Genomic DNA, 26,131 nt, shown 5'->3' on the forward strand with positions numbered 1-26,131 from the left:
AGACCTACTGTTTAGTAAACACCTTCTAAGTGCCACTTACTTTAGAAATATTACCTTTAATCCTTACAAGGTAGAAAGTATCTCTACTTTATAAATTAGGAAACCGAGGCTCTTTAAGGTTTTGAAATTTCCCTAGGATGTTGGGATCATTTGATTGTGGCATTTCTTTGACCTTAGCTGCTAAATATCTAGAATTTACAAAGGCAGGGGAGAAGAGAAATTACTTGTTTAGCACTTCAGGTCTATGCAGCAGGCATTATGCCTTACTTTGAGCAGATAAAATGCAACCACTAGTACTACTGATATTATTCTAAATAGGTTTTTAAAATTTGGATGTAGTCTCTTTATTACATTCTTTATGGAAGGTTTTTTTTTTCCACAGATTTTATTTATTTATTTGACAGAAAGAGAGAGATCACAAGTAGGCAGAGAGGCAGGCAGAGAGAGAGAGAGAGGGGAAAGCAGGCTCCCCGCCAAGCAGAGAGCCCGATGCAAGGCTCGATCCCAGGACCCCGGGATCACGACCCGAGCTGAAGGCAGAGGCCTTAACCCAGAGCCACCCAGGCACCCCTCTTTACAGTACGGAAATATTTAATTAGACCACATATTCTTAATTTTAGTTAAAATCATGCCTGGCATGCCTCAGATCCCCTAGCAACATATCTTCCACAAAGGCCCTTTCCTCCAGTTTTAAAATAAGGAGTATTTAATAAGGTTACATTCTTCAGGATGTGGATGTCAAAGAAAATAACCCTCAGTCCATCCGACTTTTTAATATGCTGCTAATGTGTAATTCATTACATGAGGCATTTATGTGAATTTTTCTCTTGCTAGTCTAACATTTGCTAAATACTTATACCAGGTACTGTGCTAAATGTCTTACATGTATCAGCTCCGATGCACCTTCAAATTATTCTATGAAGTAGACACCATTTTTAGTCCTACTTATAGAAGAGGCATAAAGAAGTTAATTAATTTGCTCAAGGTTTGACAGGTAGTAAGTCATTGACTGGGGTTTTAAACCCAGGAAGTCCGATTTCAGAGTTTGTGGTCTGGTGAACAGCATGGTTCAGCATATGGCTTTTTTCTACTAGAGTAGACCTAGCTTTTGGCATAGCAATGACCCCACAAACTGATGACAAGGGCAACCTGAATGTATTTAAAAATAACATTTATTAACTTAGGTTGTACCATATGCTGATTTAGTCAAACCAAGAAACTTACACAAAAACCCAAGTAAAATTCTTAAGACTCCATTCAGCCTGTATTTGATATTCTGGATAGGACAGGAAACTGTCTTTTGCTTAAAACAAAAGAGCAAAATTGCTTCAATTCCATTTTGTAGGAATGCAGACCTGTGGGGAGCCAAGGCACTGTGCCTGACCTAATGAACTTGTTGCTCATGTCACCAGCCAGTCTGGGCTCAGCCCCAGTGCTGGCTTCTTTGTTATTAAGGCAACAGTCTTAGGATCCTTGTTATAAAAGTTTAAACAGAATTCTAAAGCTCTCATATCTTCATTGAGGTGGCAGATGTACTGTTGGTTTACAATCCAAGGTAGTCTAGAAGCTGAAATCATTCTGCTGTAGCCTTTTGTGCTTTGGCAGCATTTTCCAAAATTTTCCTTTTCCATTCTTCATAATCCTGTGTCAAATCTTCATCTTTTTGCAGTTTATGTGAGCTTTCTACTACATTCTCTGTTTCTGTGAGAGAAAATTTTCAAAGTGTTTCAAAATTCTTATACTGACAAGTAAACTTGTTTGAAGTATCTAATTAGTTAATTAAAAATAGGTACTATCATGCTAAAATGAAAAGTGGAAACAGCAGCTAACACATCAGTTTTTTGCTTTTAAACTCCAAGCTCTCCACAACATTCTGTAGTTAGCATTCATCAAGCACTTATCTTGTGCTTCAAGACGCTGTACCAATCACTTCAAGGCATCATCTCATTCAACTCTCACCACAATTCTATGAAGTGGGTGCTAATATTAATTACAACTTTATAGATTAGGAAATTGAGGCTTATAGAAATTAAGTGACTTTCCTAAAGTTATGGAGCCAGTGGGTGGTAAAGCAGGAGTTGAACCTAAGCAGTTTGGCTTTAGATGTTTTCTTACACAGTAGTTCTATTAAGTTCTGTAATGACTGCTTGGAAAACTGGTCTTATCAAATGATTTTCCAGATTTATTTAAAACCTAACTCTTGTCATACAAGTAGCACAGGACTAGTCACTGCATTAAACCCACTGTACACTAATCCCATTGCACTAATTTCAAACTTTGTCCAGTGTTAGTACGCCTTACCCTTTGCTAGAGGTTCAGCCATTGTTTTCTTTTTCTTCTGTGGTGGAGTAGCTGAAACTCCAGCCTCTCCTTTAAAAAAAAACCCAAAAAACACAAAAGTGTCATCAGGGCTAAATTTTTGCCTGTTCTCAATTTTAGTAGTTGGGCTTATTTTGGATCACACACACAAAAAAATAAGACACCTTGACTGACCAAATATAAGGATAAGGAGAAGGCAAATGCCTTCCCTTTCTTGGTTTCTCTTGTCAGACTGAAGAATCCTTTCAAGTTTATGTATATGGAGACTGGCATTTAACACTGGAGCATGTTAACAGAGAAACTATTTTTATGTATATGGAGACTGGCATTTAACACTGGAGCATGTTAACAGAGAAACTATTTTTCAGGCATGAAGTCATATAGTCACAGCTGTTTTAAAGGTTATTAAGCTACTTTATTTGAAAAACAAAAAAATTTCTCACTAAAAACTTACCTAGTCCACATTAAATACAGAATTCAGAGAGCAGCCATTTTGCAAGTTTGAAAATATTAGACTTTTACCAGTTGGTTTACATTTTCAAATGACACATTCTTGAAATACGGTATGAATACTCACTATCAGCCTGCTGTCCAATCTTCTCCAATTGTTTACATAGTCGATCAAATATGGCTTTTTTTACACCAGATGTGGCTACCATTTTGTTTTTATCCACCTTTAGCTTTAGAATCCTACAAAAGAATTTGACAAATTACTGTTTTTAAGACCAATATAGTTGCCTTCTCTGGCCAGCCAGATTATTAACTTATTTCCTTTCTGCCCATGTTTTATGAAGAGTTCCCAACTGTTTAGTTTTCCCTTTATTCCACACATATATTATTAGCTATAACTATGTAAATCTGCCTTTTGAATTTATTTATTTAGCTGTTTATGGGACTGAGTCAAAAATATACATGAGATCTGTTACGTAAGAAAAGGGATGCATAGAAGACATTTGCTCTGGTGTTTCATGCCTGAAAGAATTCCTATTAAATCTCAGAGGTGGGGTGCCTGGGTGGCTCAGTGGGTTAAAGCCTCTGCCTTCGGCTCAGGTCATGATCCCAGGGTCCTGGGATCGAGCCCTGCTTCGGGCTCTCTGCTCAGCAGGGAGCCTGCTTCCTCCTCTCTCTCTCTCCGCCTGCTTCTCTGCCTACTTGTGATCTCTGTCTGTCAAATAAATAAATAAAATCTTAAAAAAAAAAAAAAAATCTCAGAGGTTACTGATTTGCTGAATGACAATCATAGCATTTTAAAATATTCAGCTCATTTTAATCCATGAAGCTTACATCTGTACTACAGGGATGTAAACTACTTTCCCATCTCCAAAATCCCTAATTACCACTCCACAACAACTACTAATGAAATACACAAAACAGACTTCTTGTCTGTTATTTAGGATACTAGATCTAGTCAAACCTTTCTTTGCTCAGCGTAATTCGGTTTCAGAAGTGGAGTTGTCAATATTGTTTTTTCCAACAGCAGCCACACTCCTCTCTATATACATATCTTTGTTGAATCAAGGGGACATTTTCTATGAATGCCAATTAATTGCTTCCAGGTATGTGGCTAAGAGAGCTAAAAAACCAAAATAGGCTGGGTAGTAAGAAACCCATTCTTTAAGGGCCAACTACATTTTATGTTTTTAAAGGTTTTATTTATGTATTTGACAGAGAGCAAGCAGGGGAGTGGTAGGAAGAGGGAGAGGGAAAAGAAGGCTCGCCGTGGAGCAGGGAGCCAGATGTGGGGCTTGATCCCAGGACCCTGGAATTGTGACCTGAGCCGAAGGCAGATGTTGAACTGTCTGAGCTGAGCCTCCCTGGCACCCCTACATTTTATAAGTCGTTTTCCAGCAAGATAAAACAAGACAACTTTAGAGAAAAATAACAATTATGAATATTTCCAAGGTAACATTTCGGTATGTAAAAAGATAACACCAAATTTTAGATCCAGATGTAAAAATTTATCATTGGTGTTTCGTAAATTATTTGAAACATAGTTGCAATTAGTACTTAAGAAAATATATAACTGGGAAAATCACAAACTACAGTTTCAATGACAGATTTCATCATTTATAAAAGGTGGAGCCTGGGGGTGCCTGGCTGGCTCAGACTAAGAGCATGTGACTCTTCATCTCAGGGTTGTGAGTTCGAGCCTTACGAGCCTTACGTTGGGTATACAGATTACTAATGAAAATAAAACGTAAAAATAAAAAAAGGTGGACCCTGAAAACAGAATACCCCGCTTATATATACAAATGCCACAGACTTTGGTGATAGGGGTTCCAAATTGTCAGCTATATTGTGGGATAAACAAAATCTGGTCATTGGCCACTGTTTCTAATATTTTTTTTTTAAAGATTTTATTTATTTATTTGGCAGAGAGAGAGAGATCACAAGTAGACAGAGAGGTAGGTAGAGAGAGAGGAGGAAGCAGGCTCCCTGCTGAGCAGAAAGCCCAATGCAGGGCTCAATCCCAGAACCCTGAAGCTCATGACCTGAGGTGAAGGCAGAGGCTTAACCCACTGAGCCACCCAGGCGCCCCTTATTTATATAGGAAAATACACTCTGAGTTGAAATAAACTAAGTAGAAGTCCTCTTTGGGAAAGAGAAATCTATTTTTAAATTGTGGACTTTTCTCAACGTTAAAAGGCACACTTACTTGCATGCTGAAAGTAATGCAGCAGTGGTGAAAAGTGGCCTGGATAAGTCGAGATCCAACTGCTGTGTTTGTGGAAGACTGGATTCATAGCTAAGGGAAAGCAGTGTTTGCGGAATTGTTAAAAAAATATTATTTCAAAAAGACTGAAAATGTAAATCAGAATTTATAAGCTATTTAAATGTATGAAATAATGCATTATGTCACCTTACCATATTAGTTATTTTTCAAGACTGAATATAAAACATCAGATAATTCTGCTTTATGTGTCAGTATAAATTTTCAATTAAGGTTCTTTATGCTTCATACCTTTGCAGTATCTTTGAAGCCATGTTCACTGCTTCTGTACAGCTAAACTGTACAGCTAGGTCTCTTATTCCAATATTTGATTTCAGGCCCAGTAAACACTCAAAAGATTTAAGACAGCTCTGATACATCTTCTTGTTCAAACCAGAAAGTTTAATTAAATAATCCTTTGAAAGAAAAAATGCACCAATCATAAAAATCATAATCACAATCATTCTATATATTGGTGCCCTTAAACATGTTTAGTAAGTCAACTTTTCAAAATTAATTAATTCTGTGGCAAGTGGCTCTATCTAAACATTTAGCTTCATTTAGTCAAGTCAGTAATCCCATCAAGCAGAGCTGAGTACTGCTCTCAAGGGGCTCATACTAGACAGTCATGCATAAGCACAGATAATTTAAAAAACAAGTGTTACTACAGCCAAGCTGTGAATAAAAACACAGGAGACACATACATGGTCTTCTGTTTTTCACTGAAAATGTCAATGTGCAATTCACTGGGAAAAGGAAGGAGGGAAGTAGTGGAGTAGAGGTGGGAAGGATGAATGTGTGCAGGGAAAGGGAGAGAGGGAAACTGGGAAACAGAAGGATCAACAACTGAGGGAAAGCAACACTGCCTGGGAGAGTCAAGGAAATCTTCATAAAGGTTGTAACAGCAAGGCAGGGTCATGTAAGACAAATAGGAGCTTATCAGAAAAGAAATGCAGGTAAAGAAAAAAGTTGCATTTACAAAGCTATAAGTCATTAAAGTTCATGGTCTGTTAAGTAAACAGTGTAGCTTGAGGTTAGTGTTCAAGAGAAGCTGGAGAAGCTGACAGTAATGGGGAGTCAACCCATTGGGAGCTAATGGTGTTTTTAATGCCATCATATAATGGGATATGCACTGTTAAGTGTGTTACATACAGTATACGGTTTAATCCTCACAATCTAGTGAAATGGATATTCTTATCCCCACTTTATGAATGAGGAATCCAAGCTCACAGAGCTAGTAACTAGTGATATTAAAATCTGGTCTTAACATCTAACTTTTCTTGAATTTTAGCTTGTAGTCTCAACCACTGTGATACTAGAAGAAAAACACACATTAGTTTAAAAGCATGCACTTTAGGAAGATGCTAGCAGCAGCATGAAAGATGGTCTTGAGTAAAGAAAGAGGTGGCCAAGGAAACGAGATAGTAAAGGTAATTTTCTGCAACTTGACAAAAATGATTTTAAAATTCATCTAGATTATATATGACTATAGCCAGGAAAATTCTAAAACACAACAGTTTTGAGTCTAGTCCAACCAGAAATTAAAAGGTATAATTAAGTTTCAAAGTTGCAGAGGATTATTTACACATTAATGGGACCTACTTACTCTGTCCAAGGGGCACTTCATACAAGAAGCTGCAAGGTCCAGACACATGACTGCATTGCTGGTTTCTGTGGTATGTGCAGACAGGCCATTACAGTTCACCTGGGACAGCCGCAAGTACTCCTCAGCTTTCCTGGTTATAAGGGCAACATGCTCACTAAAACTTTTCCAGACGTTTGCCTAACATTCTGGTCAACAATGAATACAGCAGGGTAGATTTCATTCTGGGCATAATTCCTAGGCAAGTTTATGTGGGGATCCGAACAAGAAGCACATCCTTTGGGGATGTGGAACAATGTTTTCTAACACAGAACCAGCCCTGACTTCAGATTCCACTGTGCCCAACTACATTTAAGGAAAACTAAGTTATTCAATTTCTTTTTTTTTTTTTTTTAAGATTTTATTTATTTGACAGAGAGAGTGAGAGAGGGAACACAAGCAGGGGGAGTGGGAGAGGAAGAAGCAGGCTTCTCCCTGAGCAGGGAGCAGAATGCAGGACTCGATCCCAGAATCCTGGGATCATGACCTGAACAGAAGGCAGACGCTTAACGACTGAGCCACCCAGGTGCCCCAGTTCTTCAATTTCTTAAAACAAAAAAAAACACCTGCTTTCATCCTTCCATTACTGGGACAAACATAAACTATCAGATGCTGGCAGTTACACCAGGGTTCCTTCTTCCTTTATCCGTTCCTCTAAATCAGTGGTAACTCAAACTTTGAGGTACAAGATAATCACCTTGGGGCTTGTATAAAGAGATTGCTGAGTCCTATTCTCAGAGTTTCTGATCAGTAGGCGTGAAGTGGGACCCAAGAATTTGCATTTTTAACGAGTGCTGTTGCTGGTCCAGGAACCAACCACACTTGGAGAACGGCTGTTAAATGATTAAGGCGTTCAGGAGGTCTTTACTTCCACTCTTTCAACAAGTCCTTTCCTCCCTCCCCTTCCCTCATTTAACTGAGCAGCAAGGCAGGGCCTAGTCTTGTTCACACTTCAGCCACAGTAGCTTTATTTCTAACGCTAGATTATGCAAAGGGCTTATGCACAAGCTATCGCTCTTCCCACATCTTCCCATGGCTGGCCCCTTCTATCAATCGGGTCTCAGCACAAGCGGCAGCCCCCTCCGAGGCCTTTCTAATAGTTTTTTTTTTTTTTTCAAAATTTTATTTAAATTCTAACTAGTTAACATGTATCTAGGAGGTGGCTGTTTTTAAGGAAAAGCAGACGCCAGAACGTGCTCTGTGCTCCTCCCTCCCTCGACTCACCACCTAGTTTCGTTTCCCTCCTAGTTCTTGGCGTATATTTACTGCATAGTGACCTCCACAAAGGTCTGTACCCCGTCTGTGTGGTTCACCACTGTAAACAGACCCTCAGGAAGTATCTGCGAAACGACCGGAATTTCGACTTTCCTCGTCCCACCACCGTGCATCCCACAGAGCCATTTGTCCCCAAGGACGTCTACAATCACCCCTTCTTGCCAGTTCAGATAAGCCCACTGCCGGGACGTTCTTCCCGGGCCTGATCCCACCGGGCTCCAGCGTCCCCCCTCACTCGGCGCCGCCGCCCGTCATGCGGGCCTCGCCTAATGAGTCCAAGGCCGCTGAGGCCTGCGCCGCCAGACCCACCTCAACACATCTGGCTCCGCGATACCCAAGCGTGCCGCTAGACGCCCGATCAGCCCCGACTCCATAGCGCGGAGAACCACTCGCGCGAACCGCTGCAGCGGGACGAAACCCGCGCGCAAATGCCGCGCCCGCCAGTGAGGGCCAGGCCCCACCCCTCTGCTGCATCTGGATTGGCTGGGACGAAAAGCCGCGACCGCTGCGCAAATCAAGCCTAGTCTTCTTTTTGCTCATGCGTACCACGACCGCGCGCTCCTGGGCAGGTGAACTCGGACTAGCGGCTCCCCCTTCTTCCATTTCTCCCGCCTTGACAGAGTCCTCAAACGATGTCTTTACTTCCTGTTGGCTCCATCCTGCCGCCGAGAGATACCCTGCTACTCTGCACCTTACCGCCCTCTCTCACACACTGGGGAGAGACTGGCTGGCACCCAGGTCCGTCAGTCCACGGATAAGTGGCAAGAGCCAATAAACACGCGAGACTTGAGTTCCTAGAAGCAGGCCAATCGAAGAGCCCCCAGCGGGTTCCGGGGGCGGGGCTAAGGAGGGCGGGGTTTGAAGAGGCCGCAGCGTCACCTGACCGCGGGAGGCTCCGCGCGGGGTGGGTGCTGCTTGCTGCAGGCTTAGGGGAGTCGCCATGGTGAGTGTTGAGGTGCTGCGGATCCGGGGCCGACCTTTCTCCCAACCCTTGCGCTCTGCCTCCGTCGTGGAGCCTTGCGGGTGGAGTTGGTGCCCCGCGGCCCAATCGGGACTAAGACCAGCCGGGCTTGGCCTGCGGGTTGAGGACAGGCCGGGGAAGGCCGCAGGCGGGCTGATCCGAGATCGGGGTGGGCGGCGGCTCCTGATCGCGGCGGTTGCCCAGGAATGGGATGGCCTTTCTGAGGGGGTGTCTCGGCCTGTAGGCTTTGAAGTCGGTGGAGGCCTGCCGCCGCCTTTGAGTGGAGTCGGCCACCGCCGCGCCTTGAGGGGACGGGTCTGAGAGTCAGGCTGGGTCGGGGGCGTGCGGAGGGCCTGAGACTCGGGGTGGCGTCGGGACCCGCCCACGGCTTGCTCTCTCGTCAGCGTGCGTTTCCACCTTTGTGCTTGGTAGTGCTCTATTGGCCCCACGCCCTTTTCTTGTGCGAGAAATACCTGCTGGAGGGTCCAAATGGTGCCCTGGTCTTTTTCGGCCTCATAGTCCGCTTCCACAGCGGTGTTTGTCAGCGAATTCTAAGGACTCGCTTACGTGAATTTCCTGGAAGTACTTACGCTATTTGATATCCATGAATTCTGACAGAGAGAAAGGAGACTTTGTTTCCTTTAATATTTGTTCATTGGACAGCCTGGTTCTCCTATTTGTCTCCCCATTGATGAAATCCAGGTATTTTATTTGCTTGAAGTAGGCATTCGTCCTTGTTAGTGCCTCTTCGTGATGGCAGCAAATCGTGGTGTGGCTGTTGGCCTGTAAACTTGAACTTCCTCAAAATGTGAATCCATGTGCCGGGTTTCCACAAAGGCAGTTGTCACTTGCATTTCATTGGCTTTTGACACAGTCTGCAGTGTATAAGTAATGTTTTTGAATGTTGGTGTACTGTATGGCAATTTTAATGATCTTGTTACTCACTTCGTGTAGACAGGTTTCTATAAATCTGTAAGTCTGGAAACAGGCTTCACTTTAGATGTGTTAATGCCAGAAAGTAGAATTAAATATTTGACATGTATTACTTCATATACTATATTGCCATACAAGATGATTTTATTTCCCAGAATTTTTACGATTGGGAAGTGATAACAAGGACAGTGTAGAAATTTAACTAGGTTTTGTCTGTTTCTCTACATTTATGAATTGATATTGGCAGTATTTTATAATGGAAAGCACTTAACTGATCTGCTATACACCTGTTCTGTGCTGGATGAATTAATTGGGAGCAATGAGCAGTCCTGTCCTCATGAACATTTTTGAGAAAGGAAACTTGATTATCAGTCTTGTCACAGTCACTGTTTCTGTGACTTGGGCAGGTCATTCAGTCTTTGAGTCTCACTTTTGCATCTGAAAACAACTCTTGGCTTCTTTGGCCCTTCCCAGTCCCAATATTCTGGGATCCAATTCATCAAACATCTTGTATGCCTTCTAATATCATGGACGGTGCTGGGCACTGGAAACAAACGTAGTTCTTGCTGTCAAATAGCTTAAGAGTCTATGGAGGGGAAAAAAATAAAAAAGAGTCTATGGAGGGAGATATGCTTGTGGAACTTGAAGTAATGCAGTCTGAGGATTGCTTTATTAGCACTGTCAGTTCAGTGTTTTGGGGTCATGGAGGGAGAGAGTTCTGCACAAGGGGCTTGAAAAAGACTGCAGAAAGTAACATGTGAACTGATACAGTGAGGAAGGTAAGCACAAATTCTTCAGGTGGAGGGGTGCCTGGCTGGCTCAGTTGGGTAAGCATCTGCCTTTGGCCCACCTCATGATCCAGGGGTCCTGGGATTGAGCCCTGAGTTGGGCTCCCTGCTCAATGGGGAGTCTACTTGTCCCTCTTCCCCTACCCTTGCTTGTGTGAGCATTCTCTCTCTCTCAGATAAATAAAATTTTATGAGACTGACGCTCTGCCTACTGCGCTAAGGAGGCACCTGTCAGTAAATAAAATTTTAAAAAGAAAAAAATTCTCCAGGTGGAGAAGAAAAAGTGTTGCCTATAGATGAAGCTGGGAGAAGTAAATATTCATGGTGTGTACCATAGAATTTCTGGGGAAATGTATTGGTAAATGAAGTTGGAGCCAGTTTTGTGTTCAGTTTTGTTCAGTTTTGTGTATTTTGAAGTTCCCAAGCCCTCATGATCCTTAATGCTCCCTACTTCAATTGTAATTTTGTGCCTTATAATTTTAAAAATAGTACTTTCATTAAATGGGATGAAATTCTGTATCTTTGTGAGATTGGTTATTTTTGTTTTATAGTTGATATAATTGTGTTATTAGATTACATCTGCAGCGTATCAGTGAAGAGATGGATCAGCAACTAAGTTGCTAGGATGGGTGGAGGTAATTGCTTGTATCTAAGAGTGTATAATAATAATGGTAACGCTTATAAAGTGCATATTACTAAGCATGTCCTGAGCTCTGGGTCATTTTATTTATTCCTCATAATAGTAATATAAGTACTCTTATTGCCCTGTTTAATAGAAGAGGAAACGAATGCACATTGTTTGAATAAGTGGTTTTATAAGTGATCTGTCTATGATGGATTACTTTCTCTGAACTTAACAATTATATGAACTTAGGGGGGCTCTTTGACCTGGGTCTCAGGCTAATGTTAGCCTAATTACAAACATTAATTTGATCTTGGTTCTTTAGTGTTTCCATTTTTCTCTTATCCATGTAACTGATAAATACAAAGTCATTTGTAAATGGAGGACTACTTCCATAAGTTAGGAGACATTGATTACCTGGCTTGTGTTTAATGAGAGTATGCTCGTAACAGTTCTTACTGTTCTTATTCTATGTGACACTTCCCAGGAAAGGCATCAAGACACTCCCTTAGAATAGCCACATAATGGCTACATTTATGTAATAACTACATTGTCTTGGGAGTAATATCTAAAAATACATTTCTTTATTACAGCTTTAGTTCTTCATTTGTAGTTTATCTTGTAATAAGTCTGTAATTTTCTATATTGTATTTGTTTCTATTTTAAATCCAGTTGATACAAAATAGAATTTTGCTACAGTTTTGTTTCTAGATCAGAGAATCTTTTGGATTCTATACAAATATTTTTAGAATTGTTTGTAGTCTTTTTGTTTTGTTTTTGTTTTTTAGATTTTATTTATTTATTTGCCAGAGAGGAGGAGAGAGGGAGCACAAGCAGAGGTAGCAGCAGGCAGAGGGGGAGAAGTAGGCTGCCTACTGAGCAAGGAGCCAGATGTTGGACTCGGTCCCAGGGTCTTGGAATCATGACCTGTGCTGAAGGCAGATGCTTAAGTGACTGAGCCTCCCAGGCATCTCTTTAGTATCTTTGTAACCACAGTTTTATTTGCTATATTAATGTTATTACACGCAATAGCCAGAAAGTGGAAGCAACCCAAGTTTCCCATCAGTAGAAGAATAGATAAACAAAATATGGTATGTAGATACGATAGACTATTATTCAGCCCTAAAAAAGAAAGGGAATTCTGACAAACGGTACAACATGGATGAACTTTGAAGACATTATGCTAAGTTGAAATGGCCAGACACAAAAGTGTGTGATTCTACTTACATGAGGTACCTAGAGAAGTCAGATTCCTAGAGAAAGTAAAATGGTGGTTGCCTGGGGTAGCGGTAGAGATTGGCAGGTTATTGTTTTATGGGTACAGAGTTTCCTTTGAGAATGATGAAAAGATACTAGAGATGAGTGCTGGTGATGACCATACAACAATGTGAATGTACCTAATGCCACTGAACTGCACATTTAAAAATGGTTAAAATGGCAAATTATGTTATTTTACCACAATGACAAAGTGTAAAAATTTCCTGATGTATCAATTTTTATCTCTAAGTTGATCATCTGAACTTAATGAAATCCACTGATTCTAATAATTGTTAAATCTTCTGGATCTAGAGATAAAGAGCTGAAGAAATCCAGACCATAGCTTGGTGTCACTTAAGTTCTCAGAGGACTAGCCCAGGATGGCTAGTGAATTTCATTAAGTCAGAATCCTCAGATGCTGGTGTTGTCTTTGCCTCAAAGACCAACATTTTACACTAATAGTTCTGCTATATAAATTAAGATTCCCTTTAAGATTAGTTTAAATGACATAACTTTTTCTTTGAAGTTTGTATATGCTTGGGAAGAAGGGTGGTCACAAGGAAGCATAGGTTATTACATTTGCTATAGGAAAAAAATAAAGACATTTTCATATTACTAATGTTTTTTCTTTTTCCAAAATTAGATGAAGAAAAAGTTTTCCATTTTTATAAGTGATTCTAATTTAAAAATGGGTTTTGTGTGTTTTTTGTTAATCTCAAATTCAGTGCTGTTTTGATTGTCTTAGATAATAGAACAAATTTAACTTTTATGTTTATATGTAACTCTTTGCCTTCTTCCTTTCCATCTCATTGTGTAAGAGGCATTTTACCTTTAATCATTTAAGATTTATTTACTTATTTTAGAGGGGATGGAGAACCAGTGGGGGGAGGGGCAGAGCAAGAGAGACTCCTCAAGCTGACTTCCTGCTGAGCATGGAGCCCAACTCAGGGCTCTATCCCAGGACTCTGATATCATGACCTGAACTGATACCAAGAGCTGGCTGCTCAACCGACCAAGCCACCCAGGTACCCCAAGATTTACCATTTAAAAGTGAGCAATTCAGTGGCATTTAGTACTTTTGCAGTGTTATACAACCACCATTTCTGTCCAATTCCAAAACATTTTTATCACTTCCAGAGGAAAACCTGTACTCATTAAGTAGTTATTACCCCACTCTCTCTTCTGGGAACCAAAGTCTGTTTTCTGTTTCTGTGGATGATTTGCATATTCTGGATATTTCATATGGACTCATAAAATACATGGTCTTTTGTGTCTGGCTTCTTTAACTTAGCATAATGTTTTTTAGTGTCATTCATGTCGCATACATCACTACTTTGTTCCTTTTTATGATTGAATAATATTCCGGTATATGTATTTATATATATGTGTATACCACAACTTAACCATTCATCTGTTGATTTTTTTTTTTTAAGATTTTATGTATTTGAGAGAGAGAGAGAGAGAATGAATGAAGCGGGGGCAGAGAGAAATGGACTCCCTGCTGAGCAGGGAACCTGATGTGGGGCTCAATCCCAGGACCCTGAGATCATGACCTGACGCAAAGGTCATTAACTCATTGAGCCACCCAGACACTCTTATCTATTAATTCTTTTAGGCATTTTTAAAATTAAATATATGACCTAAACATTCTAAAACCAGCTCATTCATTCATACAGTGAACGTTCATGAAGCATCTATTATGTCTTAGGCAATGTATTGGGTCCCAGGGATATCGAAATGACTATCATTTATAATTACAATATAATGTATGCTGCAGTAGAGGTGTAAACAGTGTTTATACATGTAAAAGGTCAAGTGGTTAATTCTGTTTAACCAGTAGATCTAATTAATTTTGCAAGCAGGGTTTTGCTGATAACAAAGAGAAGAATATCAAGGTATGTTTTGTCCATTATAGTTGTAGATTTCTCAATTTGAAGTGATAAGGTAGGTACTTGAGGAGAGTATGCCTTAATGGTTTTCTACTATCAGTCACTTAATAATTTCAACTACTTTATTTCTAAGTTCTTTAGTGTCTTGTTACATATTGCCTTAAAATGTAGTGTTTCATAAACTGGTTTCTTGATCTAAGACTAGACTAAAATGCAGATGAAAAGTAGTATAGAGAAAAAAGAGGCATTTAGAGATTTGGATAAGACTATACCTATCATAAGGATTGTTTTTGGAGTCACACTAACACCGCATGTTTTTTGAGGCCAACCTGCTAGAAGAATGTTGATCAGTTTCTGAGAGAGTAGAGATTCTCTACATGTTACTGTTCCCTTTAGGATTATTATGCTATTAACTTGGGTGACTGGGTATAGCTCTCGTTCAGTAATTGTCAAAAATAAATAAACGGGTTTGAGATCTAGAACCGGAATGTGCCTTTTATGAAAGCCTTGGAGAAGGGCTATGTCTAGAAGTACAGAAATAACATTATTTTAGAAGAGAGTGCTAATGAGACATTAAGTGGAAGTATTTTTTTTATTTTTCAGCCTACAACACAGCAGTCACCTCAGGATGAGCAGGAAAAGCTCTTGGATGAAGCCATACAGGCTGTGAAGGTCCAATCATTCCAGATGAAGAGATGCCTGGTAAGAATGTCAATATGGGAGGCAAAATACAATCTGTATGTTTTGTAAGGTTGTATAGCACCAGTGCTTCTACTAAATGTAATCTTCAGTGTCTTCTGGCATACATCTTGCATCTCACCTCCTTCAAGCACTGCATGGAATAGTTCCGGCAGAGAGCCCTGTTTACTTGCATTTGCATTTATGATTTAGGAATGTCTGTCTTCCCAGAATGGAAGCTCCCCGAGGACAAGAGACCCTACCTTCTATCACCATACCAATATCTGATTCAGTTACTAGTGTCATTGCTTCTATACCTCAAACCTGAGGAGTACTTGACATATAATGGGTACCTAATATTTTTTGAATGAATGTATTTAAATGCTTTCATTTTGGATTTTTTGGCTTTTTTCTATCTTGAAGTCTGTTGTTTCCATCCTGAAACTATATATATATTTATATTTATATTTTGCAGCAACTGGCTTGAAAATTATACTTACACCAATTTCTGTGTTGTCATATTCTAAAAGGGTAGGAAGTAATCTGTGTAGAAACTATAGAATCTCTGCATTAAAATTTAAGAAATGGAACCAAATAGGCTGGTACTTCAAGTTATAAGTTGTTCTGATGATGATATCTTACCTTTGTAAAATGTCTCACAATTTCTAAAGCTTCGTAATATGCTGTTTTAACCAATTATATGTATTGTATTTTTCCCTTGCAAAAAAATGTCTTGGAATGGAGAAAATGAGTGGGTATGGAACTTGGTTATTGCTTGTTTCTGTCTCTTTCTGAGTATGAATATTGTTTCCTGCATTTAAAGGCATTGTCTTAATATATGTGTTCAGTGGGACACATGGGCATTGTGAGGAGGAAAGCATACTTAGAGACAGGGATGGTCAATTCAGACAACTCTGAGGAGTCTTTACCTATGACAAAGCCATTGTCAGGATAGTAGCTTGCTTTAAAAGAATTAATATGCCAGCTCCCTTGATTGCAGGTAAGTGTGAATTAATGGAGTTACTTTTATAGTCACTAGAGATTTAAAAGATTCGAGTTATGCCAGGAAGTTTGTAGTCCTAGTTACATAAGACTTGCTAAGCTTTGCAGTCTGAATGAGGAACCATGAATCTTTTTCTTTCAGTAGAGAAGGCAAGGTGAAACTAAACCTGATTGTTAAGTGATTAAAGTAATTTAAGTGCTATATACTGTGTAACAAATCCAAGTTAAATGTTTACTTAAACTAAACATTCCCATCAATTCTCTTGGTATTTCTGTAGGACAAAAACAAGCTTATGGATGCTCTGAAACATGCTTCTAATATGCTTGGTGAGCTCCGGACTTCTATGTTATCACCAAAGAGCTACTATGAACTTTGTATCTTTTGAATGTTGAAGACCATTTTGATCATACTTTTTTCTTGATGAGGCCATATTTTATTTCTTCTTGTGTTTTTCTGCCATTACATTATTTTTCGTTTTCTTAACCAAATAGTACTCCTCCATGTAAATTTTATGAGAAAAAGAAAAACTTAATATCAGAAACCGTTTTTCTATGCTTAATAAGCTTCTTTGTTGCTACATTTTAATTTTTCCCTTCATGAAGGATATTGAGGCTTTTAGGCAGTTGGTTCTTTAATGCTTAGATATTTGTCATGCAGGACTCCAGAATGAAAATGAATTCAGTGATTTGCCATTTCAAAACCCTCTTGTCGGGGCATCTGGGTGGCTCAGTCCATAAGTGTTTCTCTTCGCCTCAGGTCATGATCCTAGGGTCCTGTGATCAAGCTCTGCATCTAGCTCCTTGCTCAGCAGGAAGCCTGCTTCTCCCTCTCCTGCTCCTTCTGCATGTCTTGCTGTCTCTCTCTCTGTGTCAAATACATAAAATCTTTAAAAAAACCAACAACCCTCTAGTAGTCTGATGGGTAATCCTTATTTTTACTGCTTTGCTTTACCGGACATCTTTAAAAACCCTTATTCAGTTTTTTTAGCATTTTATTTTATTTCATTTATTTGTTTTTTAAGTTTTTATTTGAATCATCTGATGTTTATCACAAGTACCCTCCTTATTCCCCATCACCTATTTCATCCATCCCCCACTGACCTCCCCTCTGGTAACCATCAGTTTGTTCCCTACAGTTAAGAGTTTCTTTCTTGGTTTGTCTCTTTTTTTTTTTCCTCTTTGCTCATTTGTTTTGTTTCTTAAATTCTACATGTCAGTGAATAAAAACATTGATTTTAAAATAAGGAAAGCCTAAATGAAATTGTCTTCATTTAAACATGTTCTCTTAAAGGACTAACATTTAAGATACCTGCCCAATAGTGTAATGACTCCAAAAAGTTCCAGAGTATTGCCTAGGTTGGCTTAGCTTTATTTGAGTCCTTAATCGTAATTAAAAGATATGGCTATTTCTGATGAATTACACTACTTGGAAGTCTACCTGACAGATGAATTTGCTAAAGGAAGAAAAGTGGCAGATCTTTATGAACTTGTACAGTATGCTGGAAACATTATCCCAAGGCTGTAAGTAATTGAGAATCGGATATCTGCATTTTCCACTTTGATTTTTAAAAATCAATTTTAAGATTCTTTAATTTCTTAACAAATTGAGATTAACATTTTGGTAGATATTCTGGGTTTTCTTTAAAGGTTTTAAGGTAAAATTAATTTTACTTTTTATGTGGATAATTGAGAATTTTGGAAATAGAAAAAGTAGACATGCTATATTGTTTAATGCCTTGACTACTAGAGAAATTAATGTGACATTCTCTTACTAGTATGTTTAAAGGTGGTAATGATACTTATGTATGTGTATATGTATTTGTGTACATATTTATATACTTATATGTACACATATATTTGTATATGTATATAAATATATATGTATATAATTTGCATGTAAAAACATACATAGATTGGGGGAGGGTCAGTGAGTGGGAGGGGTTATATTTTAAATTAGGTATTTTTTCATTGTGCAGAAGAAAAACCTGGTCCCTGTCTTGCTTAGTATGTTTGGATTCAGGATGTTTAGACATAATCAAATTCTTGACTTGAGTATTTATTTATTAATATTTTAATCAGATATTCCCTTATAATTCCCCTAGTTATCTGTTGATCACAGTTGGAGTTGTATATGTCAAGTCATTTCCTCAGTCCAGGAAAGATATTTTGAAAGATTTGGTAGAAATGTGTCGGGGTGTGCAGCATCCTTTGAGAGGTTTATTTCTTCGGAACTATCTTCTTCAGTGTACCAGAAACATCTTGCCTGATGAAGGAGAGCCAACAGAGTAAGTGATTTTCTCTTTTGATTTAGTTGTTATACTTCTTGTTGTAGAATATATAAGAAGAATAGAAAAGTGTATAGAGAAAAAAAATATCAATATTTCTCCCACCCACAGCCGGTACTTGTAGCATTTCATGTAGATATTTTCTTCGGCATATGGGGTATGATGCAAAATGTGCTCTTTTAAAAATTGTAGATTATTAGAACCTGTTTTTTTCATTAAACATAATTTTATGAGAGCATTTTTCCATTACATTAAGTATTCTTTGAAGATTTGATTTTTTAAAATGGGTTATATTTTGAAGTTCTATTTGTGATGAAATATTGACATATCCTTAACTTACTCTGTGAACTAGCTAATTTTCATGTTGTTTCTTGAATGTCTCTTATCAGTTTTTGTCATTTATGGACTGCTTGATACCCTGGATATAAGTGGTTTAAATTATCTCTGTACACAAATTACATATTAACTCCAAAACAGAAAAAACAAAAGCCTTTCAAAATGAGAGCCCTGTCTCTGGTGTGACCAGTGTTCCAGTATCCATGTCCATTGCACTTGTATTTCACATAGGGGTAGATGGTCAGCCAGCTATGGTCTGCAACCAACTAGGTGAACTATTTATGTGCAGAGTTCCTAGATTGAGGAACTTAATTCCTTTTGTTTAAGTTTATTTATTTAAAAAAGAAATGTTTTTTTAAGTAATCTCTACATCCATCATGGGGCTCGAACGCAGGACCCTGAGATCAAGAGTCCCATGTCCTAGTGACTGAGCCAGTCAGGCACTCTTTCTTTAAGTTCGTTTATTCATTTATTTCTAAGGTGTACAGTTCAGTAGTTTTTAGTATTTCTGTATCAGTTCCTTTTTAAGAGAAAAAAATATAAAAATTTACCATGCATGTGATAAAGGTAGAAATAAAGTTAAAGGTGGAAAAGGTAAAAATTTAACAGTGTGAGAAGATGGTGAGGTTCTTTGTTTTATTACAGTTTGACTGCAAATTTTAAGCATTTAATTAGGCAATCGTTAAAAATTTTTGAAAACTATGTTCCCTATCCTAGGAGATGAAAAATAAGCAGGAAATACATGGTTTCTTCCCTCACAAAGCTTATATTCCAATTTGAAAATACAAAATGTTCAACAGTAAAATGATGTAGTTAGGGCACATGAGTGGCTCAGAGGTTAAGCGTTTGCCTTCTGCTCAGGTCATGATCCCAGGGTCCTGGTATTGAGTCCCACATCCAGCTCTGTGCTCACCACGGAGTCTGCTTTTCCTTTTTCATCAGCCCCTCCTCCCCACCACTTGTGCACATGCCAGTGCGCGCGCGTGCGCGCGCGCGCGCTCTCTCTCTCTCTCATGTCAAATAAATAAATAAAATCTTTTTTAAAATGATGTAGTTAGCAGTACATTTTAAGTATCCTTTTTTTAAAAGGCTTTTTGAATTAATGGAATTGCTGTGAGAACAAGTTGACCTAGGACAGGGAATGGGGGAAAGTTTTTTGTTCTTTTACACTTGTTCTGTGTCCTTTCCCTGGTATCTTTTTTCTCTTGAGTCTGTTTCCCTTGAAATTGAACACGAAGCCAGTGAATTTGAAAGTTTTTTCTATGAAATATCGGTGTATTAAAGAGACAAGAATGAAATGCACAAAGGTGAACAATAACAGTAAAATGGTCCTCTAGTGTAAATAGTGTATGTAAAGATTGTTTCAACTCTCTCTTTGCAGTGAAGAAACAACTGGCGACATAAGTGATTCCATGGATTTTGTACTACTTAACTTTGCAGAGATGAACAAGCTGTGGGTGCGAATGCAACATCAGGGACATAGTCGAGATAGAGAGAAAAGAGAACGAGAAAGACAAGAACTGAGAATTTTGGTGGGAACAAATTTGGTGCGCCTCAGTCAGTTGGAAGGCGTGAATGTGGAACGTTACAAACAGGTGTATATCCTTTTACTTGTCACCTTTTCCTATGAGATATAAATTGAAATCTGATTTTTTAAAATTAAAATATTTTTATTAAAAAATATTACATTGAAAACCACTTTAAAAAATTAAAGACAAGTAAATTGAAAGATATATTTTCAGTTTGTATTTGTGGATTAGAAGACTCAATATTATTAAGATACCAATTTTTCTTAAATTGAGATTGACTGTATTTTACTCCAGGTTTACTCTAAAGCTGCATTAAGAATGTGATATTGGGGGGCATGTGGGTGGCTCAGTGGGTTAAAGCCTCTGCCTTCGGCTCAGGTCATGATCCTAGGGTCCTGGGATTAAGCCCCGCATCGGGCTCTCTGCTCAGCAGGGAGCCTGCCTCCCCCTCTCTCTGCCTGCCTCTCTGCCTGCCTCTCTGCCTGCTTGTGGTCTCTGTCTGTCAAATAAATAAAATTAAAAAAAAAAAAAAAGAATGTGATGTTGGTGGAAGAGATAAATAAATCAGTGGGGTGAGTTAAGCAGAGATTGACAAACTCTTTCTATAAAGGACCAAATAGTAAATGTTGTTTGATTTTGTCTGCAACTACTAAACTCTGCAGCTGTAGTGAAAAGCAGTAACAGACAATATGGGAGTCAGTTACAAAAGCTGACATTGAACTAGATTTGTCAGCCCTGGGAAAGATAGTCCAGAATAGGCTCACATATATATAGTAGATTACTTTTTTTTTTTTTTAAGATTTTATTTATTTATTTGACAGACAGAGACCACAAGTAGGCAGAGAGGCAGGCAGAGAGAGAGGAGGAAGCAGGCTCCCCACAGAGCGGAGAGCCCCATGCGGGGCTCCATCCCAGGACCCTGGGATCATGACGTGAGCCGAAGGCAGAGGCTTTAACCCACTGAGCCACCCAGGCACCCCATAGTAGATTACTTTTGATAAAAGTGTAATCTTAACCTTCTCAGCAAATGTTTCTGGAAAAATTAGACATCTGTGTGCAAACAAGACCCTTGAACTATGACCCATTCTCATACCATACAGAAAAACTAAAAAAATGGATCACAGACCTAAATATAAAACCTAAAACTATAAACTTTTAGGAAAAAAATATAAAATATATCTTTATAATGTTAGATTAGGCAAAGATTTCTTAGGACACAAAAGGCACAAATCATAAAGGAAAAAAAATTCCTAAACTTCATCTTAAATGACTTAATTAAGGAGAAGTCCAGAATTTATTTAAATTAAAAAAAAATTTTCTGTTCAAAATAAAATAATGCTTCTGTAAAATGTTGAAGTTTAATTTAAAAAGTAAGTATGAGTTGGAAAAATCTAAAATTAGATTCTCAAATTAATAGCTTAAATATGTTATTAGAAGAGTTTCTTAGGACTTAAAAATAATGTTTTAACTCTTATCTTTTTCTTTTAGATTGTTTTGACTGGCATATTGGAGCAAGTTGTGAATTGTAGGGATGCATTGGCTCAAGAATACCTCATGGAGTGTATTATTCAGGTAAGTGAGGACATTCATTTTATAAATAACTCATTCTGTCCTTCATTAATTTTCATTGTTTTGAAAAAAAGTCTTGATACAATAGAAAAGAAGCTATCCTGAGGTGCCTGGATGGCTCAGTGGGTTGAGCATCTGACTCTTGATTTCGGATCTGGGAGTCCTGGGATCAAGCCCTGTGTGGGCTCCTGGTTCAGTGGGGAGTTCAGGGGGTCTCCCTCTCCATCTGCCCCTTCCCGCCCCATGTGTATGCTCACCCACACTCACTCACTCTTCCTAAAATAAATAAATCTTTAAAAAAAAAAAAAAAAAAAAGGAAAAAAAAAACCAAGCTGTCCTGATTAAAAAGAATTATTTTCTCTTACTGATAACTTGTCTTTGTATTGATATGTTTTCTCCCCCCAAAATGCAGGAAAGAGTAGCCTCCAAGTTCTCTAGTTCTCATTAGTTTTAGTTTAATTATAGATGTAGTTTGTCTAGTGGATTATTTCTACTTGGGTTTAATGTTTAAAGAGACTCAAAAGTAATGTGTTTGAATTTAGTTGTGTAAGATTAAAACTATTGTTTCCACAAATACGAACTTTATCATAAGTCCAGATTATAATGTGAAATACTTTTATTTGTGTCAATTAATTATTATTTGATTTTCAGGTTTTCCCTGATGAATTCCACCTTCAAACTTTGAATCCTTTTCTCCGGGCCTGTGCTGAGTTACACCAAAATGTAAATGTGAAGAACATCATCATTGCTTTAATTGATAGGTAAGTGCTTCCAACACTGGAGGGTAGTGTTCTGACCAGGGACTAATGAATTTAAAACATTTTTGTGAATTACTTCTGTTACATCTTCATTATATTAATGATTTTAAGGCAATTACACTATGAACAGTTTAGTTCTGTAAGTATGAGTATCTACCAGGTGCTTGCCTAGATTAGGCATGAAGGAGGTTTAGCAGGAGGCATGGAGATAATGAGTATTTTTTTTTTTAAGATTTTATTTATTTATTTGACATACAGAGATCACAAGTAGGCAAAGAGGCAGGCAGAGAGAGAGAGAAGGGGAAGCAGGCTCCCTGATGTGGGGCTCGATCCCACGACCCTGAGATCATGACCTGAGCCGAAGGCAGAGGCTTAAGGCATTGAGCCACCCAGGCGCCCCTAAACATTCTTTTTTTTTTTTCAAAGATTTTATTTATTTGAGAGAGAGAGCATAAGAGAGGGGAGGGTCAGAGAGAGAAGCAGACTCCCTGCTGAGCAGGGAGCCTGATGTGGGACTCGATCCTGGGGCAGTGGGACTTGATCTTGGGACCATGGGATCATGACCTCAGCTGAAGGCAGTCGCTCAACCAACTGAGCCACCGAGGCACCTGATAATGAATATTTTTAATCTAGACATTTAGTTGGCAATGTCATACAGATCCATTATTTAACTCTTACATATTCAGAGAACAAAATTTGTTTTTTATGGTAATGAAAGTTACTTTTTATTGGGCACTGATTTGATTTGGAGTCTCTTTTATCAAGTATCCATTAGATATAGATGATTAAGAATGTTCAGGTAAAGGGGGCACCTGGGTGACTAGTTGGTTATACGACTGCCTTTGGCTTGGGTCATGATCCTGGAGTCCCAGGATTGAACCCCTCCTCGTTGGGCTCCCTGCTCAGCGAGGAGTCGGCTTCTCTCTTTCCCTCTGCCCCTACCCCTGCTCATGTTCTCTCAACTTGCTCACTCTCTGAAATAAATAAAAACTAAAAAAAGTTTTAAAAAGAATGTTCAGGTAAGGGTACCTGGGTGGCTCAGTCGGCTAAGGGTCTGCCCTCTGCTCAGGTTGTGATCCCAGGGTCCTGTGATTGAGTCCCATATCGGGCTCTCTGCTCAGCAGGGGATCTACTCCTCCTTCTCCTTCAGCCCCTCCCCTGGCTTGTGCTCTCTCTTGCTCATTCTTTCTCTTTCAAATAAGTAAATAATTTTAAAAATTTTAACAAAAAAGAATGTTCAGGTAATCATTCTATCATTATATTTTTTTAAAAAAGAGTTTTGAAGTATTAAATATGTTTAGTATATGCCCCTTAGGTTTAAATTTTACTTCTTTCGGCATTGGTCTTGGTTAAAAATATTAAACTTGGCTTTTGATAATGACTCTAATGTGTCTGCTTGGCAACTGTGCTGAGTGCTAGTATATAACATGTGTCCTACTCATTAGCTTACACATCATCGACCTTATGAAACCAAGAACCCAAGTGAAGATTTATTTCTGCAAATACCTTTATATATATATATATTTTTTTTTTCGAGATTTTATTTATTTGAGAGACACAGCGAGCGAGGGAATGCAAGCAGAGGGAGTGGGAGAGGGAGAAGCAGGTTCCCTGCTAAGCAGGGAGCCCGATTCAGGGCTCGATCCCAGGACCCTGGAATCATGACCTGAGATGAAGGCAGACACTTAACACCTGAGTCACCCAGGTGCTCCTTTTTTTAGATTTTAAATACCTAAGTTATTAAAGTCTAAGATGTAGCAGATTCTCCAAATCACTAGTTTAAATCTGGACAGCAAGAATTATATGTGAATTGGGCATACTCTTAATGGAAGCTATAATGGGATTTATCTTTTAAAGATTGCTCTTTAAAATCATGGCTGTCAAATACATTTGTCCCTTTAATGCATTTTTATCTGTGATCTACTTGATTAAGTTTCAAAGACTATGGCAAAATCAGGCTGTTAAAAATCTTATGTATGGTATAAAATATGGCATATAGTAAGAATTCAGTGAAATACGACATCATTGACAAAACTGTGCAGTTAAAAATGAATTGACCACTTATACCATACACAAAAATAAACTCAAAATGGATTAAAGACCTCAATGTGAGACCTGAAACCATAAAAATCCTAGAAGAGAGCAGGCAGTAATTTCTCTGACATTGGCCATAGCAACATTTTCTTAGATATGTCTCCTGAGGCAAGGGAAATAAAAGCAAAAGTAAACTATTGGGGCTACATCAAAATAAAAAGTTTCTGCACAATGAAGGAGGCAATCCACAAAACTAAGAGGCAACCTACTGAATGAAAGAAGATATTTGCAGATGACATATCTGATAAATGGTTAGTATCCAGAATATATAAAAAGCTGATAAAACTCAATACCCCAAAACCAAATAATCTGACTTAAAAATGGGCAGAAAACATGAATAGACATTTCTCCAAAGAAGTCATCCAGATGGCCTACAGACACATGAAAAGATGCTCAACATCACTTACCATCAGGGGAAATGTAAATCAAAACTAAAATAGTTGTATCTCTTCACACCTGTCAGAATAGCTAAAATGAAAAACACAAAAAACAAGTGTTGCCGAGGATGTGGAGAAAAAGGAACCGTCTTTCACTGTTGGTGAGAATGCAGACTGGTACAGCCATTGTGGAAAACAGTGTAGAGGTTCCTCAGAAACTTAAAAATGGAACTACCCTATGATCCAGCAATCACAGTACTTGATATCTACCCAGAAAACACAAAAACACTAATTCAAAGGAATACATGCAACCCTGTGTTAATAGCAGCATTCCCTACGAAAGCCAAATCATGGAAGAAGCCCAAGTGTCTGTGGATAGATGAATGGATAAAGAAGACATGGTATATAAGTAATGGGATGTTATTCAGCCATAAAAAGAATGAAATCGTGCTATTTTCAGTGACATGGATGGAGCTAGAGAGTATTATGCTGAGCTAAGTAAGGCAGAGAAAGACAAATACCATATGATTTCACTCATGTGGAATTTAAGAAACAAATGAACAAAGGGGGAAAAAAAAGAGAGACAAACCAAGAAACAGACTCTTAACTCTAGGGAACAAACTGATGGTTACCAGAGGGAAAGTCAGTGTGGGGTATGGGGGAATAGGTGATGGGGATTAAGTAGTGCACTTGTCATGATGAGCAAGATGATGTGTGGAAGTGCTGAATCACTGTATCGTACACCTGAAACTAACATAACACTGTTAACTCTAATGGAATTAAAAACTTACTAAAAAAATGAATTGAGGGAATGATCAGCTCCATTCCGTGTCCTTTTTTAAAATCTTTTTTAATGTTGTAGGAGAAATACCTTGTAGAAAATATAGAAAAGTGTAAAGAATAAATGTCATCCATAATCCCACTACCTAAATACCTGTATTTGTTTAAATAAAGATTATTTTCTTTTTCAGATTAGCGTTGTTTGCCCACCGTGAAGATGGACCTGGAATCCCAGCAGATATTAAACTTTTTGACATATTTTCACAGCAGGTGGCAACAGTAATACAGGTTTGTATGGCTTTTCTCCTACATTCTCAAAATTTTGAA

The 26,131-nt window shown here is 38.5% G+C and overlaps 2 protein-coding genes across 4 annotated transcripts in view; one reads left to right on the forward strand and one right to left on the reverse strand.

Moving 5' to 3' along the window:
• Window positions 1-1,154: 1,154 nt before the first annotated feature.
• Window positions 1,155-8,698, reverse strand: ORC6 (origin recognition complex subunit 6). Of its 3 annotated transcripts, none has more exons than XM_032854583.1 (7): window positions 8,493-8,698; window positions 6,636-6,765; window positions 5,282-5,445; window positions 4,976-5,065; window positions 2,897-3,009; window positions 2,302-2,370; window positions 1,155-1,701 (listed from the first exon to the last, which is right to left on the reverse strand). In XM_032854583.1, the coding sequence occupies exons 2-7, from the start codon at window positions 6,681-6,683 to the stop codon at window positions 1,574-1,576; spliced, it is 612 nt and encodes a 203-aa protein (XP_032710474.1). In that variant the 5' UTR covers window positions 6,684-6,765; window positions 8,493-8,698; the 3' UTR covers window positions 1,155-1,573. The 3 variants fall into 3 exon arrangements, with proteins under 3 accessions (XP_032710474.1, XP_032710472.1, XP_032710473.1); XM_032854581.1 differs by having other exon boundaries at window positions 8,256-8,698; XM_032854582.1 differs by lacking the exon at window positions 2,302-2,370 and having other exon boundaries at window positions 8,256-8,698.
• A 100-nt stretch (window positions 8,699-8,798) lies between these two features.
• Window positions 8,799-26,131, forward strand: part of VPS35 (VPS35 retromer complex component) — a 28,117-nt gene continuing 10,784 nt past the window's right edge. The window contains exons 1-9 of the mRNA XM_032854580.1: window positions 8,799-8,889; window positions 15,000-15,098; window positions 16,355-16,451; window positions 17,474-17,597; window positions 18,179-18,361; window positions 20,079-20,292; window positions 21,715-21,798; window positions 22,447-22,556; window positions 25,996-26,092. Of these exons, the coding sequence (XP_032710471.1) occupies window positions 8,887-8,889; window positions 15,000-15,098; window positions 16,355-16,451; window positions 17,474-17,597; window positions 18,179-18,361; window positions 20,079-20,292; window positions 21,715-21,798; window positions 22,447-22,556; window positions 25,996-26,092 (1,011 nt within the window). The 5' untranslated portion in view covers window positions 8,799-8,886. The remainder of the gene's footprint in view (window positions 8,890-14,999; window positions 15,099-16,354; window positions 16,452-17,473; window positions 17,598-18,178; window positions 18,362-20,078; window positions 20,293-21,714; window positions 21,799-22,446; window positions 22,557-25,995; window positions 26,093-26,131) is intronic.

The sequence above is a fragment of the Lontra canadensis genome, unplaced genomic scaffold, assembly GCF_010015895.1.
Source record: "Lontra canadensis isolate GAN:19392208 unplaced genomic scaffold, GSC_riverotter_1.0 scaffold8, whole genome shotgun sequence".
In the NCBI taxonomy this organism is placed as follows: domain Eukaryota; kingdom Metazoa; phylum Chordata; class Mammalia; order Carnivora; family Mustelidae; genus Lontra; species Lontra canadensis.